Source organism: Periophthalmus magnuspinnatus, chromosome 14 (assembly GCF_009829125.3).
Source record: "Periophthalmus magnuspinnatus isolate fPerMag1 chromosome 14, fPerMag1.2.pri, whole genome shotgun sequence".
In the NCBI taxonomy this organism is placed as follows: domain Eukaryota; kingdom Metazoa; phylum Chordata; class Actinopteri; order Gobiiformes; family Gobiidae; genus Periophthalmus; species Periophthalmus magnuspinnatus.
Genome location: NC_047139.1, coordinates 8,210,984 through 8,226,558, shown reverse-complemented (window position 1 = coordinate 8,226,558; position 15,575 = coordinate 8,210,984). Strand labels below are relative to the sequence as shown.

The 15,575-nt window shown below is 35.5% G+C and overlaps 1 protein-coding gene across 2 annotated transcripts; it reads left to right on the top strand.

Moving 5' to 3' along the window:
• The first annotated feature begins 284 nt into the window (after positions 1–284).
• LOC117381374 (sodium/hydrogen exchanger 6-like) lies at positions 285–14,406 on the top strand. 2 transcript variants are annotated; one of them, XM_033978333.2, is made up of 16 exons: positions 285–622; positions 1,107–1,306; positions 1,526–1,603; positions 1,680–1,756; positions 1,836–1,948; positions 2,291–2,396; positions 4,059–4,200; positions 4,958–5,063; positions 5,521–5,609; positions 6,666–6,779; positions 7,537–7,648; positions 8,949–9,102; positions 9,279–9,309; positions 9,421–9,509; positions 10,095–10,200; positions 10,589–14,406. In XM_033978333.2, exons 1-16 carry the CDS (start codon positions 364–366, stop codon positions 10,898–10,900), a joined length of 2,088 nt encoding a protein of 695 aa, XP_033834224.1. In that variant the 5' UTR covers positions 285–363; the 3' UTR covers positions 10,901–14,406. The 2 variants fall into 2 exon arrangements, with proteins under 2 accessions (XP_033834224.1, XP_055082758.1); XM_055226783.1 differs by having other exon boundaries at positions 4,059–4,205; positions 4,963–5,063; positions 10,589–11,077.
• The last annotated feature ends 1,169 nt before the right edge of the window (positions 14,407–15,575 follow it).

Below are 15,575 nucleotides of genomic sequence, written 5' to 3'. Positions count from 1 at the left end.
TTTACATTTTTCCATAGCCTATTTTGTTTTAAAGTAATAGTCTAAATCGTCATTTATTTATTCTAATGCGTTTTTAATTTGACTTACACAGTAAACTATTTAAACACTAACAAGGAAACGGCCAAATCGGTTTAATCATGATGCAAATCTAAATAAATGTAGCCTATTATTAGTCATTTGAGTGTTATTTTGAAATATTGTGCGTTTTATTTTGAAAAGCGGAAGTTACAATGTTTTGGTAGTGGTACCGGAAGTGGCTGTCATTTTGCTCCGATCCACGGTCTCGCGGTACAGTGGTTCTTGTTTCTCACTGAGCACAAGACCAGTGTCACTCATCATCAGAAAATCAAACAAGGATACACAATGGTGCGTTTTCTGGACGGCACACGGTCCAAAATGTTTATTTTATTACCTTTTCTCTCCACATTTCTGCTCGTGAAGAGTCAGGGTAATTCCATGAATAATGTCGAAACAGAGAGACAGGCTGAGGAAAGCCACCGACAGGACAGTGCCAACTTGCTCATATTTATAATGCTGCTAACACTAACTATTTTAACGATATGGCTCTTCAAGCACCGAAGATTTAGGTTTCTACACGAGACTGGACTCGCTATGATCTACGGTAAGAAAACAAAACCCTCGTCCTATAATCAATGAACTTGGCCTCAGTGCTAGCTGTTAGCTTCAAAACTTAACCTGTAAGCTTGTTATTTTTGTAGATAAAACTATTTCTCGACCTGCTTCAGGCAGAGTTGACCTTGGTCTAGTTAACCATTCACTATTTAATGGTACTGATGGATGTAGATTGGAGTCTCAGTTGTACAAAAGTCATTCAAGTGAGCTTAGGCATTATTATCAGCAGCTGAATTGTTCCTAAGTGATGCTTGTCTAAATCACACATACAAATTAATACAGTTTAGTTTAAGTAGTGGTCTGTCAGTGTTTTTTTTGTTTCAAGCTGCTCAAAACTATAGTTAGTATAATTTCTTTGTAACAAGGTTTAGGGGACCAGGTTTAGTTATTGATATATATTTTTTCTTGTAATTAAGCTTAAAATCATATGTTTTGTGTCTCATATTGGTGCAATCTATTGTCTGATTGCACAGGTTTGTTGGTGGGTGTGATCCTGAGGTTTGGTGTACATGTTCCACAAAGTACGAGCGATGTGGTGTTGAGCTGCGCTGTAAATGCCAGTCCTGCCACTCTGCTGGTCAATGTGAGTGGGCGCTTCTACGAATACACTCTTAAAGGAGAGGTCAGCCGTGCTAAAGGTCACCAGGTTCAGGATGATGAGATGCTCCGAAAGGTATAACGATCCTTAAAATATTCTTAATACATTAGTTGCTGTAGTTTCATTTTTACCCACTTTTTGTCTGCGTGTCGTTGAATGAGGTGAATTTGCTTTTTATATTGTAGCTGTTTTTGTATGATGGGGTAAAAAGAATAAACTAATACTTAAAAACAATATAGTTTTAAGTGAAATGGTAAATATCAGCATTTTATGTGCACTTTCTATTAACTCTAGGTAACATTTGACCCTGAAGTATTTTTCAACATTTTACTACCACCAATCATCTTCCATGCAGGTTACAGCTTGAAAAGGGTAAGTATTAACATAGTACTCACAATGTCTATTATTTATATTTAATTTCTAATAAATAACAATTTATTTGTTACAGAGACATTTTTTCAGAAACATTGGGTCTATCTTGGCCTATGCCTTCATGGGAACAGTTATCTCCTGTTTTGTGATTGGGTAACTAAACTTGTCAGAGACATAGTTTTGCTACAGATTCAGATTAATGTTCTAAATAATATTTTTATGCTCCTCATAGGCTGATCATGTATGGGTTTGTGTCCTTCATGAAAGTAGTGGGACAGCTTGGAGGAGATTTCTACTTCACTGACTGCCTCTTTTTTGGTGCTATCGTTTCTGCAACAGACCCAGGTTTGTGTTGCACTTCATGTCATACACATATCCCTGAGGTGCAAAACTAATTGATTATAAAAGTATTTTCTCGTGACTTGCACCTTCCTTCTTGTTTAAAGCGAGGCACATTTTTTCAATATCCAAATCCTCTGTGTAAAACTTGCATCTGATTTATCCACAAAATAGGCCATGCGTTTCGAATCTATCTGTATCCAGTGTTAAAATATAATTTCTTGGAATGTTTACAAATGTACTATTTTTGTAAATAAAATACAATCTGACCCTGTGCAATGGACGTAAAATTCCTATTTATATTAAGGTAGATCTTTCAAAAAACATCAATATTCATTCTGGTTGCAGTGACAGTTCTGGCCATTTTTAACGAGCTGAAGGTGGATGTGGACCTGTACGCTCTGCTGTTTGGGGAGAGCGTCCTCAACGATGCAGTGGCAATCGTCTTGTCTTCGTAAGAATTACACACGCATCACAATAACACATTAAATAGTCAATGTTTTTGAGAAGTTCTACATTCATCCATCTGTGTTGTAAAAGTGCAATTTTCATGGGTTTCTGTTGGTTTTTGAACACACTGATAATGCAAATGGAAGAAAGAGATTATAATTACACATGTGCTTTGATTGTTGATTATTTTATTTGGCCTAAATTACCATTTCCCCAGGCCATTTTCCCCCCTTTTTTACAATACAGTTTCTTATAATAGTTCTCTACTCCCACCCATTATGAGATCTATTTTGTCTTCTCCAAAGTCATGTATATCTGACAAAAGAATATTTGTTTACCTAAAGGTGTGGCTGTACTAGCATTAATTTTTTTTATTAATTAATTAACCAATTACATTAAATTGCTTGGCCATAATGTTAGATTTCTTGTTGTTGGTAGGTTTTCCAATGCAACATATTCAAGCAGAAAAAAATAAATATAATAAATAAAATATATAGTGTCATACATATAGAACAAATGAACCTGTTAATTCTTTATTTAAGCATCACTTGGCCCCAAACAGTGAAGTGAATCTATTGTAACCTGCAGAAACCCTGGTGTTTGTTTGTCCTCGTAAATTCTCACTGTACTAACATCATCCATGTCATTCCCACTGCCGCCTCCTCCGTCTGTGTGGTCGTCTCCTGTACGTATGTATGTAGAGTGCTGCTGCGTTTTGAGAAGCAGAGCAGACACCCAGCCTCTGCCTCCTCAGAGAGCAGGGGCCCAGTGCTGCCCCTCGAGCATGATCTGATGGGACAGAATGTCACAGGGACACCCTGGTGGGTCGGGGTTGATCTGAGTGGCATTTTGACAAAAGCATTTAAATCTAGTTTGGTACATTTTTTGTCATGAATGTAGGTTTTTGCTAGTGATCTACATTGCTTGTATGAACCTTAATTTAAGCTTTATTTTTAAATGGAAAATATTTATTAAGTGAATTATTTGGATGAGTTTAATTACTTAACAACAGCTCCTTCATGTTCATGTAGTGACAAGCCAACATATTCTTAGTGCTGTTTCCAAACCTGGGTTAATGGATTCTGCTGTTATGTTATTAAGAAGTAGAAATCTAAACCAAAAGAAGATCCTATACAAGGCTCTTCAGATACAGATTTCATTTACTGAAGAAAATAGTGTGTCATTTATTTATTGCAAATCAAGCTTTATTATTAAAAGAGAGGTTTACAAATATTTGCTAAATCTTTGCCACAATATATATCGAACATCAAATTTGTCATCGTCACATGTTGTAACCTCATTAGACGGAAGGCAAAAGAAAAAAGGACATATAATTTAACAAAACTGAGCAAAAGTTAGATTACTGTACTGTACTGTATATTAATATGATTATGTCCTTGTTGGTTATATTGCCTCTTTGCATTGGCAGTATTCTAAATGAATATATCATAGGTGTTGACAGCATGCTTGTATGCAAAAAGAATGGCCTGCGAGGCCCTTTGTTTTTACTCTGGCTGATCATCCTGTTTGATAAAAAAGTTTGTCTTTGATCTGAGTTCGTTTTAGTTTTGAGTCCTTGCATGTGTTAATTTTTTACCTGTTTGACTTCCCTATTTTAAGGGTATATTTCCTTTTTCTTGTGCTGATTTTGATTGTCTGCTTATAGGTCTATTGTTGCGTACCAGCCGGCAGGCGATAACAGCCACAGTTTCGAGGCGATGGCCATGCTCAAGTCCTTTGGGGTTTTTCTGGGAGTTTTCAGTGGATCCTTTGCTCTCGGAGTGGCTACTGGAGTTGTAACTGCATTTATATCCTTCTATCAGCAGTGGAGTTTAATATTATTGCCAACCCTGCTTATCTTCTGACAAGATCAGGCTTTGTCATGCATACATCAGAAGACTTACATTGGATAAGCTGGGAAGAGTTGCCTGTGCACAGTCGACTTGCAGTTACTTGTTACAGTTATTGCTCCAATTAGTTACATAAAGGGTGTAATAAAAACGAGAGTTATGATTATAATTATGATTCTATGAATCCCAGATAATCTATAGTGACTTTTAAACATTATTAGCCAAACATAACTTTATAAATGATGCTGTATCTCTCCTTCCTCTATTTCTGACACAGCGTACATACCAGTATCTGTTAAAAAGAAAGCTTTCAATTATGTCCCAACTTGGGTAACTGTCCTAATTGTTCATTATCATGCAGCCCTTGCATAGAGACCACTGATTCTCAAACATGTCATACCATGGACCTCCCCAATTGATATTTTGCCTTTCTAAGTACTATAGTGTACAATTTATTTCATAATTTTGGTGTGATTCTGATCTGATCCTCTATGCAAGAGCACTTTTTTTAAAAGATTGTGCTCATAAATAGGATTTCTAGGATTTCACTCATATTTTAATACATGTTTACAATATAGAAACAAATCCATGACTTTGAACCACTAGAGCGATCTTACAACAGTTGAATTTATTGTAATAACATGTAATTATAGAGCCTACATTCTATCCATTGTTTGTGTTTGTTTCGACTGTTCACCTTGACCATGTTTTTCACGTCACTAAGTTTACAAAGCTGAGGGACTTTCCCCTTCTGGAGACCGCCCTCTTCTTCCTCATGTCCTGGAGCACCTTCCTATTGGCCGAGGCCTGTGGATTTACAGGTAAAACAGAAAGAACAGTAGAAAGAAAGAGGCCACATCACTGTGGCATTTGGATGTCTACATTAGGAAACATGTTAGGTATGGATTTTAGTAGATAATGAAAAGTAAACTATAATTATATATATATATATAGTCGTGATACAGTATTGATATCACAGCCTTCTGTATCGATATATCCGCTCCATTTGATATGTATGTAAGGTCATTTATGTGAATTAATTTGAATTATGGCTCGTCTATTTTTGGTAGATTTTTCTTTTCATGATTAATAATAACAGTTATTTGAATAGTTTAATTGAATATATGATAATCAAAGTCAGTCACAATGTTTTGCCTCACAAAACCCATACGACTATAGCTGGACAGTGTATTTTTTTTGTAGTGTATTTCATATGCCACTTTTGCTTTACAGTTTTATTTTATATTTTCTAAATGAGTCTCATGCTGTTGTCTCCAGGAGTGGTGGCGGTGCTGTTCTGTGGCATCACTCAAGCTCACTACACCTACAACAACCTCTCCCCAGAGTCACAGGACCGGACCAAACAGGTACATGCACACCTCCTCTTTTTTGATTAAATGTGTGAACAAAAGTGTTGTTTGTTTGCCATTTGAGCACCTATTTTTATAACAATTTTGGTAATATTTTGGACAAGTATTGCAACTGTAATTAGGTTTCTGAGTGTACATTTTAAACACATCTAGAAGTATTAACATTTGACACTAAAGTATGAAGTGCAAAACTAATACAAGAATTCCATGCATTTATTGCGACCATTTACATTGCAGTTTTGATTTGAATTAATATCGCAGCTCTCGTTTCTAACATGTAAAAAAATTGTGTATGTAGAGTCTAGACATCATCACTTTATTTGTATGACTCAAAGTATATTGCATAGTTTTCCATTCTGTACTCCGGTAGAGCAAATATTACAGATATTATAAACCCAAGAAGTCTGCTCTTATACAGAAATAAAATGTATTCAGAAATTGTAGGTGATTTTCTAAAGTATCAGGTGCAGAGGGATAAAAATATTCACTCTGGTTGGAGGTCAGCGTTGATAAATAAGTCTTACGCAGAACTTATTTGTTGCAACATGTTTCACAAGTTCACACATATTTATTTTTTTTTACTGGGTATGAAAAATAAGTTAAAAACATCTTAAACGGGCCAACACAACATTTTGAACCAAACCGCAGGTTCCGGGCTCAGAGTTTGTGGTGAGAAAGATGGAAAGTGACACTAAATTACTTCCTGAAATGCTCTGAAAAACAAGGTTAAACAGCTGTGTACTTTTTGGTATCACATCATTGCATTACACAAGATTAATCTTAAAGCAATCTTTTGTTTGCTTAAACTCTATGAAGAAAAAGTGGTGTGGAAATCTTGACAGTAGTGATGGAAATTAACTGTTTTAGTACTTAAGCACATGAAAATTTAAAAACATATAAGTATTTAATTATTTTTGAACAAACACTAGGACCTTGTTTGTTGCTTCACTTCCAGAGGCCAGACAAGACATAAAACTAAGCAGAAGAATAACGTAATTCCCAAAATATGTCTGTGGTACAGTACTTAACTGTATGTGTCTCTTGTGTCTCCAGTTGTTTGAGCTGCTGAACTTCCTGGCTGAGAACTTCATCTTCTCATACATGGGGCTGACCTTGTTCTCCTTCCAGTCTCATGTCTTCAACCCTCTGTTCATCATCGGAGCATTTGTATCCTTCAACACAAATCCCCTAATATTTAATTTATTCATTATAGATACTCCATAATACCATTGATTCTAGTTTAACACATAAGGACACTATTACCAAGTACATTTGACATCACATGCATACGGAAACTTTCAGTATTTCATTCAAAACCACAAAAAAAACCTCCAAAACTAACATGTCTGAACTACCCATAACAGTCTGGCTCCCCCTCAACCTCAAAACTTTCTTTTCCTACCATTCGATGGAAACCCGGCACCTGCTTCTATGTGTTTTTAATGTCCATACCCCTGACCTTCAGCAGACAAAAACTGCCTCCACTAAGCTGCATCTCAATTAAGTTACAGTAGCTATTGTTTTAGCCTCATTTAAATGTCTTCACTTTTCAGAAGGTGCCTGTGATATTGTGCATGCTCAGAAATACCAAAGTTAAGTTGTTCAAATGTATTTCCCAAAACCTGAACAATGTTTAAAGCTCACTGTACAATACAAAGCCATATTTAAAATCGTTTTGTCAGTCGTTTAAAAAATATTATATTGTGCTATTTAAAGTTCACCTTATGTTTATTTAATTTCTGGAGCAATTATAAACCATTCTGAACACACATATTTTATTCAGTGCAAGCACAACAAAAGCATTAATTGTAATTTGAGTCGAGGCTAAAAGGAAATTTCCATTGAGTCCAGGTTTTATTTCCCATCGTTGTACCGTCCTCTTCTGTATAAATCAGTGTTCAGTCCTTGACCCCGTCCGCTGCAGTTGGCCGTGTTTTTGGGAAGAGCAGCCAACATCTACCCTCTGTCCTTCCTGTTGAACCTGGGACGAAGGAACAAAATCGGATACAATTTACAACATGTGATGATGTTTGCAGGTACGGAAAACAAAGGACATGCACAACAGTGGAAAGTGTTTGGAACGTTGTGAAGAAAAGTTATGAATACAAATAACAAAAATACATAACACATTTCAGTTTTGTCTTATTCTGTAATATTTAACACTGCAGTTTAGACCTCTACAAACATCTTTTAAAATGCTTATGATTCTTGTATGAGACAAGATGTTCATATATCATTGTGTTGAAATATTAAATATTTGTATTTAATATTAAGATTATTAAATATGAATATAGTTTTTTTTTTAAATAGCAATTTTATACCATATCAACCTTATTTGCTACAGGTCTTGTGCAACAAAAATAGAGTTGATTGATCTTTATTAAATTATAACATGATATATAAAATATATTCTTTAAGTGACGCGAGTCTTAATCTCAAAATATTACAAAATCCTGTACAATCAAACTGAAATGTAATTTTCTAGATTTTGTAAGTCCTCCAACTCAACTACATTTTCATTTTCCTTGAAAAGTCAATGTAGGGTTTTTTTTTTATTTTGTTAACAGTACATTGTTTACTGATGGTTATACTGTATCTTGGACCCATGTTTGTGTCAGCAGCAGAAGTCTTTACAAAAACTGTGCTTCTCAGAAATAGAGTCATAACAAACAGGCTGCTCTCAGGTGATGTCACAATAATAATATTAATGGTCATCTGGAGAGTAATTGTAACTTACGACGTCTTAACCTTTTGCTTTTCTACATTTTCAACAAGACATTTAGAATATCTCATATCACTTATTCCCAAATGTAATTACAGGTTATTATTAATTTATCAGCCAAAACCAAGTATCTTTACTGAAAAAGGACTCACATTTGTTTGAAATTTGATTCACTTGATAGTGCAACCATCCACTGGTTTTCAGATTTGGAACAGGTGCAAAGAGAAACAGCTGGTTTTATAAAACGGTCTAAATATTTATAGCCCTCAAGTTTATTTCTTGCCATGTCTAATCTTCCCTCATGTGTTCAATATGAGTCACAGTTTGTCACATGCCCTCTGATCTCATACTGCTGTGCCTGATTTTTTATTCCTCTATATTCTCAACAATAAAAATAGACTTTAGTGGTTGCCTGGATATACCAGTGGTGTTTAGTCCTGGGCACATCTGAAGCCTCTGTCCTGTGTTGCTCTGGTTTAGTTCTGTCCAGAAGGAGGATCTATCAAAATTAAATGGACCATATTCAGTTAATTAAATGAAACATGTTTAAAAACACATATTCTATTGGTCTGACATCATGGGCAGAGCGTCACGTTAATGCTCTTTCTCTGTAGGTCTACGTGGGGCGATGACCTTTGCCCTCTCAATTCGGGACACGGCGACATACGCGCGTCAGATGATGTTTTCGACCACACTCCTCATCGTCTTCTTCACCGTGTGGGTCTGTGGAGGTGGGACCATGCCAATGCTGTCTTTCATGAGCATACCGTGAGTTTATCAGCTTATTTTATTGTTTGGAGTTTAATATTTGTACCGTCCTCTTTGTTTTGTTAATATTTTATAGTTTTTCTCATTACAAAAAAGGAACGGTTAATAAAATATAAATGGAAATGTCAAGGAAAATGCAAACATCTACATCTGACTGTTGTATTTTTGTCCATTAGGGTGGGCGTGGATTCAGATCAAGAAAACACAGTAAGTAAATATTCAATTTAAGTAAGTTAAGTGCAAAATTAAAAGCACATTTATTTTATTTCTGTACTTTTTTCAAGCCATTGTTATTAAAATGACTTATTTTTGTTTCAGAGTGCCACAATGTTGGATGGATCCCAAAGAAGAAACACAAAACATGAAAGTGCCTGGCCGTTCAGGATCTGGTACAACTTCGATCGCAAGTATCCTTTGAATCATCCCCAGCATTTCCTCTGTTAACCACAAGAGGGAGCAATACACAAGCTGGAAGAACCTGCAGTAGTAAGAACGCAGTGGGTGAAGTTATAATTACCTATTTTTTATTTAAAAAGATGATGATGTCTGGTTTAAAGTTCAAGCAGTACTCAAATATTAAAATGGTACGCACTTGGTTAATATTGGATAGATCAGATTTAACTAAAAAACACTTGGAAGCAGTCTGTTGAAGGTTAGTTCTTTAGAATCATACAGAGTGGGGTGTATAAAAGTACATGAAGTGAGCCACTGACTGCTGAAATCTGTAGAGAGCAGAGTCAAAGTCAAAGACAGGAATCTGTGGTTTTGGGCCATTTATTTTCTCCACTGCAACCAAAGAATGAAGAATGAATGAAAGGAAAACAGGGTAAAAAAAAAGCAGATGTTTTGCTGTTTTCTGATTTGCTTTCAGTGTCTGTTTCTTGGGTCATTATACAAAAATAGAGACAATGTTCAATGTTCACATCTAAACCCATGAAAAATCAACTCTGGTAAAGTGAACTACAGTGACGCCCTTGACAGTTGCATCACAGTTATCTAAAGCCGCTGCTGACCCACAGTGGACCTCCACTGACGGCAACGCTGCCCTCTTGCTGTGGCCCCCTCGCACGCTGTCTCACCAGCCCACAGGCCTACGAGGTACGTGGCACAATACTTTTAATCATATAAAAAAATGTAATGTAACGTCTAAATGTAAAGAAGGAATACAGGTATTTCTGACCTACTGACTTTTGTTTTCTCAAATATGATTGACAAGAGATACTATTTACCTAAATGAATTGTTTTCAGGCTCGTTTCTTCTCAGACTAAAATATCTTTTAGACAGTTTCACTTTTTTACATTCCACAGAACACTTGGACAAGGCATCACTGGATCCTATCAACAGTGAACATCATAATCTTGTTAAAAACTAGACAAAAAGTAAAACGAAATAAAAGATTTCCTGCTCTCAAAATCTTAACACTTTTATATAGATGTAGAACAGCACTTTTTCAACATTTGCATTAACTTTGATTCCCCCCATTAGAACGAGGGCCAACTCCATGACGACGACGACTTCATTTTGAACGATGCCAGCGTCAGTTCGATGTACGCGGATGTGACGGTGAGCACTGACGCCTCCGGGTCTCGAACCGTCAACCGCAAACGCTCCAGCACCGGGGCGGGCCTCCCTGACGACGGCTTCGACAACGAACTGGCCCTGTCCGAAAACGAGGTGGCCATCAGGGGAACACGCCTGGTTCTGCCCATGGACGACCCGCTGGACGCCCCAACAACAGTCACGCTGCCCCCTCCGCCCTCCCCACCCAAATCAGACCCACGCAGGCACAGACTGTAGAGGTGACACTAATCTGTTTTTTATTTAAGTGTATTCATTTCATGCAGGGGTCTCAAACTTGCGGCTCACGGGTGAAATTTCTATTAATAGTGGCCCCAGGATAAAATGTATAAAGCAGCACGACAGAATGAACAGTGTCTGTACAGGGACTTTAAAACTTGACCCAACTTTAAAAACCAAGAAACAGACAGAAACAGCGTGAGAATAGAAGCTTCAAAAACGGGTGGGAGTGACTGTGAAAGGAGAGGAGCCGTCTCATAAAGGAGAGGCTAAAGTATTATTGTTTTATACATTGCGTGTACTTAACATCTACTCTAACATTAATGGTTTGATGACAAGTGTTTTTACAGAACTTTATCCTGAGGCTCTGGTAGAAAATATGACAAACTGAAAACAAGACAGAGACACTTGAAGGATTTAGAAATAATGATTAAAAGCCTGTAATAATAAAAGTGATATTAATGATTTAATTCATGTTTCTTAACCCCATGAGGGCCTCTGTCTGCATTATATTTACAATAATATAGTGAACTACTGTATCTTATTTTTATAATATATAATAATAATTGTAACTCACCAAATAAATATAATATAAATAATAAAATCTGCGGCCCCCGGTCAACAGTGATGTTATAATTTCGGCCCCTGCTCCAGTTGAGTCTGAGACCCCTGATTTAATGTGAGTTTTAATTTATTTGTTATTCCATGTTTTAGGTCACACGATATGTCAGTAACTTCTATGATTAACATGAGGTGACTTTGTATTGTCTGTTTTTACCAGGTTGACCAGGTACAGCTCATCTCATCAATTTTCACATTTTTTTTACTGTCCCTCAAACAATCCAACATTTAAATTTAAGTTTATTATGATGTTAATGATTCACTATGTAATTTTTCTGGTGAAGGGTCCACCACTTTTTGTCTCCATGAAGATTGCTTTGCCTGGAATGTTCCTCAGTGTGGCATTAAACAAATCTATCTCGCATTTACTCAGTTGCAGGTAATTTTTTTGAACAATGCTTTGTAAAACATACATCCATGCTGTGAACGGGCTTGCCTCTCCACAGATGTACTGTAACTCGGCCTGGTGGAGTCAGCCGCTTGTCTCCGTGGAGACCTGTGCCACGACAAACTGCAGTGAACAATAATATGTCCATGGAGAGGGAGGTAGTGGACCCTCCAACTACAACAGTCCACCTTTAATGTCACTAAACGGGTCTTTTAAATAGACACTTTAAGAATACGTTTTTCAAGGTAATGGTACTTTTTCATGATTCGATTTTAAGATTATGTAGGTACATTTATTCCTTTGTCAAGAAACACAGAATAATACTTTTCAAAAACTGTAGTTGTGCTAAGTTTGCGGGTCAGTACGTCCTTCCAGGGCATCATACTCTGCCTGAGCTAAAGAGAAATATACATAAATCTATACTGAGCCTAGCATTAGCGCTATTACTTATAGTACATCATGATTCTGGAAAGAGGTGGGTAGTACTCTTCATTACATACTCAAGTGCAATTGTGTATTTGTGTTTTAAGAGTATATTTCTGAAAGAGTTTGACATCATACTTTCACTTCACTTGAGTAATAGATTTTACAATGTAACAATCATTTTATAAACTAACTACTAAGTTTTGTTCACTTTTCCCACATGTTTTCAGACAAGATGTACAATTTAAAATAATTTGAACATGAGATTGGCTTAGTTTTGAAAGTTACTCTGCTACTTTAGTCATTTAGTAGTTTCCCCCAAACACTTTTTATTTAAGTTTACTTAATAATAATATTACTTTGAAGTGACACTGACCTTTGATTCTGTCAACCCTTTACATATAAAATAAGGTACTCTGGATCAAAGCACTTTAGTAAATATTTCTGATATGCACATTTTACTTTACTTTTACATTTTAAGCATTGTATCAATATAAAAGCAACTGAGTTTAGTTCAAAATGGTACAATTATGTGGGAGGTACTTAAAGTGTGTATGACAGGTTCTGATGATTCATTTTTACTTCAGTTGGTAGAAAAATATAGAATAATATAGAATAAAATCTGTTGTAAATGTGAAAGATAATTTTACGAGTTTGTGAAGAAAAGTTAAAAAGTATGTTGAAAATGACCGTAGATCGTTCTAAACATATCAGTAACATCGAACTAGAATACTATCCAAAAGTTTGGCACATTTTACTTGGAGGAAACACGTTTTTTTCTGATACTTTAAACACTGTTTCAACAAAATAAAGGTGTTTTCTTGTATTTTTATTTGTCAAATAATAAACTCTGTGCATCAGAGGCGTTTTGACCCACTGTACAACATGTTTGCTCAGTAATACTTATGGTATTCTCTAACATGATGTAATGATTTCCAACCACAAAGTAAAATTTGACGCTTAAAAAAACTGCTAAACTGGAGGAAAATGTTTATATAATGACGTGTGTGTGTTTTAGTCAAATGTGAGGTCCAACCTGTCATAGTCACTTTAACACACTGGTCACATGTCCTCAGCTGACTCTTTGTGTGAAAATGATCAAATATATCTCTGGATAATACATGTTTAATATAATACTGTATGAAGAGACACTGTAAACGTATCCATCGTCAAAACACTGCCTTTTATCGCTGATCTATTTATGAACCATCTTTTTATTTATTGTTGTGTGACATTAATAATAGTAACTGAGAGGATTTGGTGTATTTTTGTTTTAATTTGCACTTTTTATCAAATAACTTTAACTTTTAAAGAAAACAGGACACTGCTGATCATTTTGTGCATGTTAAAATATTGTAGCATTTATTCATTTATAGACTGAACTTGGAAAATAGCGCTTCCTTGTCTGTAAATTGTAAAAGTGTGTGTGGCTACAGTGAATTATCCAGATTTCAAATGTTGAGAAGGGATATTCATTTTAAAATTTCAGTTTAAAATGAAAAAAAGTTTACTGCCATGGCTTGGAGACCGAAGGACTGGCTGAACTGTTTTAAATGAAGTGCCTATATTCAGAAATTGTTTTCCTGTTGTAGATTTGTAAATATTTAATTTGTGCAGTAAATTTGTTCAGTTTTATACAATGTAATCCCTCACGTTATGTTTTATTGTTGGTCAGTATAAGATTTCAAGCCAAATTACTATTTATTTGCTGTATTTGTTGGATTTTCTGCATTTTCAACAAGACAAAAACAAGAAAATTGAGATTAAATGCATGGGCTTAGTACAGTTTTCAGCCATTATGTTTATAAATGTACATAGACAAAACAGAAAGAGCAAAATGTGACGAGTGTACAGAGTAGTAACAATATGGAAAAGACAAATCTTCAGATGTTTGGTTTCCTGTCTGTGAGACCTGCTGCAACGGTGTGTCTGTGAATGTTTTTAAAATAACTTTTGTTTGAGGGAAAACGACACTATATTGTACAAATGTCTTCCCTTTGTGGTATTAACAGCGTCTCCGATGACTCAAAGTTCAGAGTGTGTTGGAAAATAAAACACCTTTTCAAATGAAGAAGAGTCAGAACTTTTTCCATTACTAACATATATGTTTTTAAGTACTTTGGATTGCCATGTTGTACGTCATAGACTAGGAATATAGTAATAGATTGTATTAGATTTGAAGTTATTGCGGTCGATGTAAAGCAAGTTTTTATGCAAAGCTTTGACACGATGCACATGAGTATAGAAACAGCTGCGTTTTATATTTTATTTTTGGTTTATTTGAGCGACAAAGACATACAATTCATCTTTATTCAACTAATAATGGACTGCTGCATGTTTAAATATTCATATATAATAAACAAAGGACTGCAGCTGTGGTCAAGTTTAAATATGATGAGGACAAAAAGCCAAACAAGTTTCCTCTTGATTCTAAAACATTACACCAGAGAAGTGGATTGATTGATGGTAAAGTGCTCGCAATCGGAACAAAACAAGTCTATGCTCAACAGCAGTTTATTTGTGTTGCAATAAATCACGCCTTAAGCAACATATTTCTGACATGTAAGAAGTTGGAAAAACAGATCAGATGAATAAACCTTTTGATGAAGTGAGTGTAGTGCTGTGGGTAACAATGGGCCTGCTATCTCCTGTGTGCGGCAAAATAAACATAACAGCACAAGGCTCGTTTCTCAGAACTTGAGAGCGGCTATAGACCTGATACTTCAGTTGTGTGTACTGTCCTCAAGGTTCATAAACTTCACAAATCTTGACAAGTTTGCTGCTTTAAGTAATTTAGAGTCACACTGCACAAATCAAATGAACAATTTTGCAGTACTGGCCTAATGATTCAGATGTTGTTTAGAAAATCATACTAAGATAAATACTGTAAAATCCAGCATAACGAAGTAAAAGTAGTAAAGTACTGCACTGCAACCTAAGTACACATGTTTTGGTATCTGTACTTTTTATATTTAAGTCAATTTTCCAGTGGGTACTTTTTAATTTACTACATTTGAGAGAATGTATTTGTACTTTCTCCTCCACTACATTTTTAAACTGGACTGAAAAGTATTTTTATGATGAAAAGTCTAAGGCGTTTATTTTTAACACGTTCATAATTTGATCAGACAAATACATACAAATAAAAACTGCTAGAAAAAAATTTGTTGTTTCTGTTGAAAATCAGCACAAATCTTTATCAATATTACTACATTTGAAGCTTCATTATACCTCAAAACATGA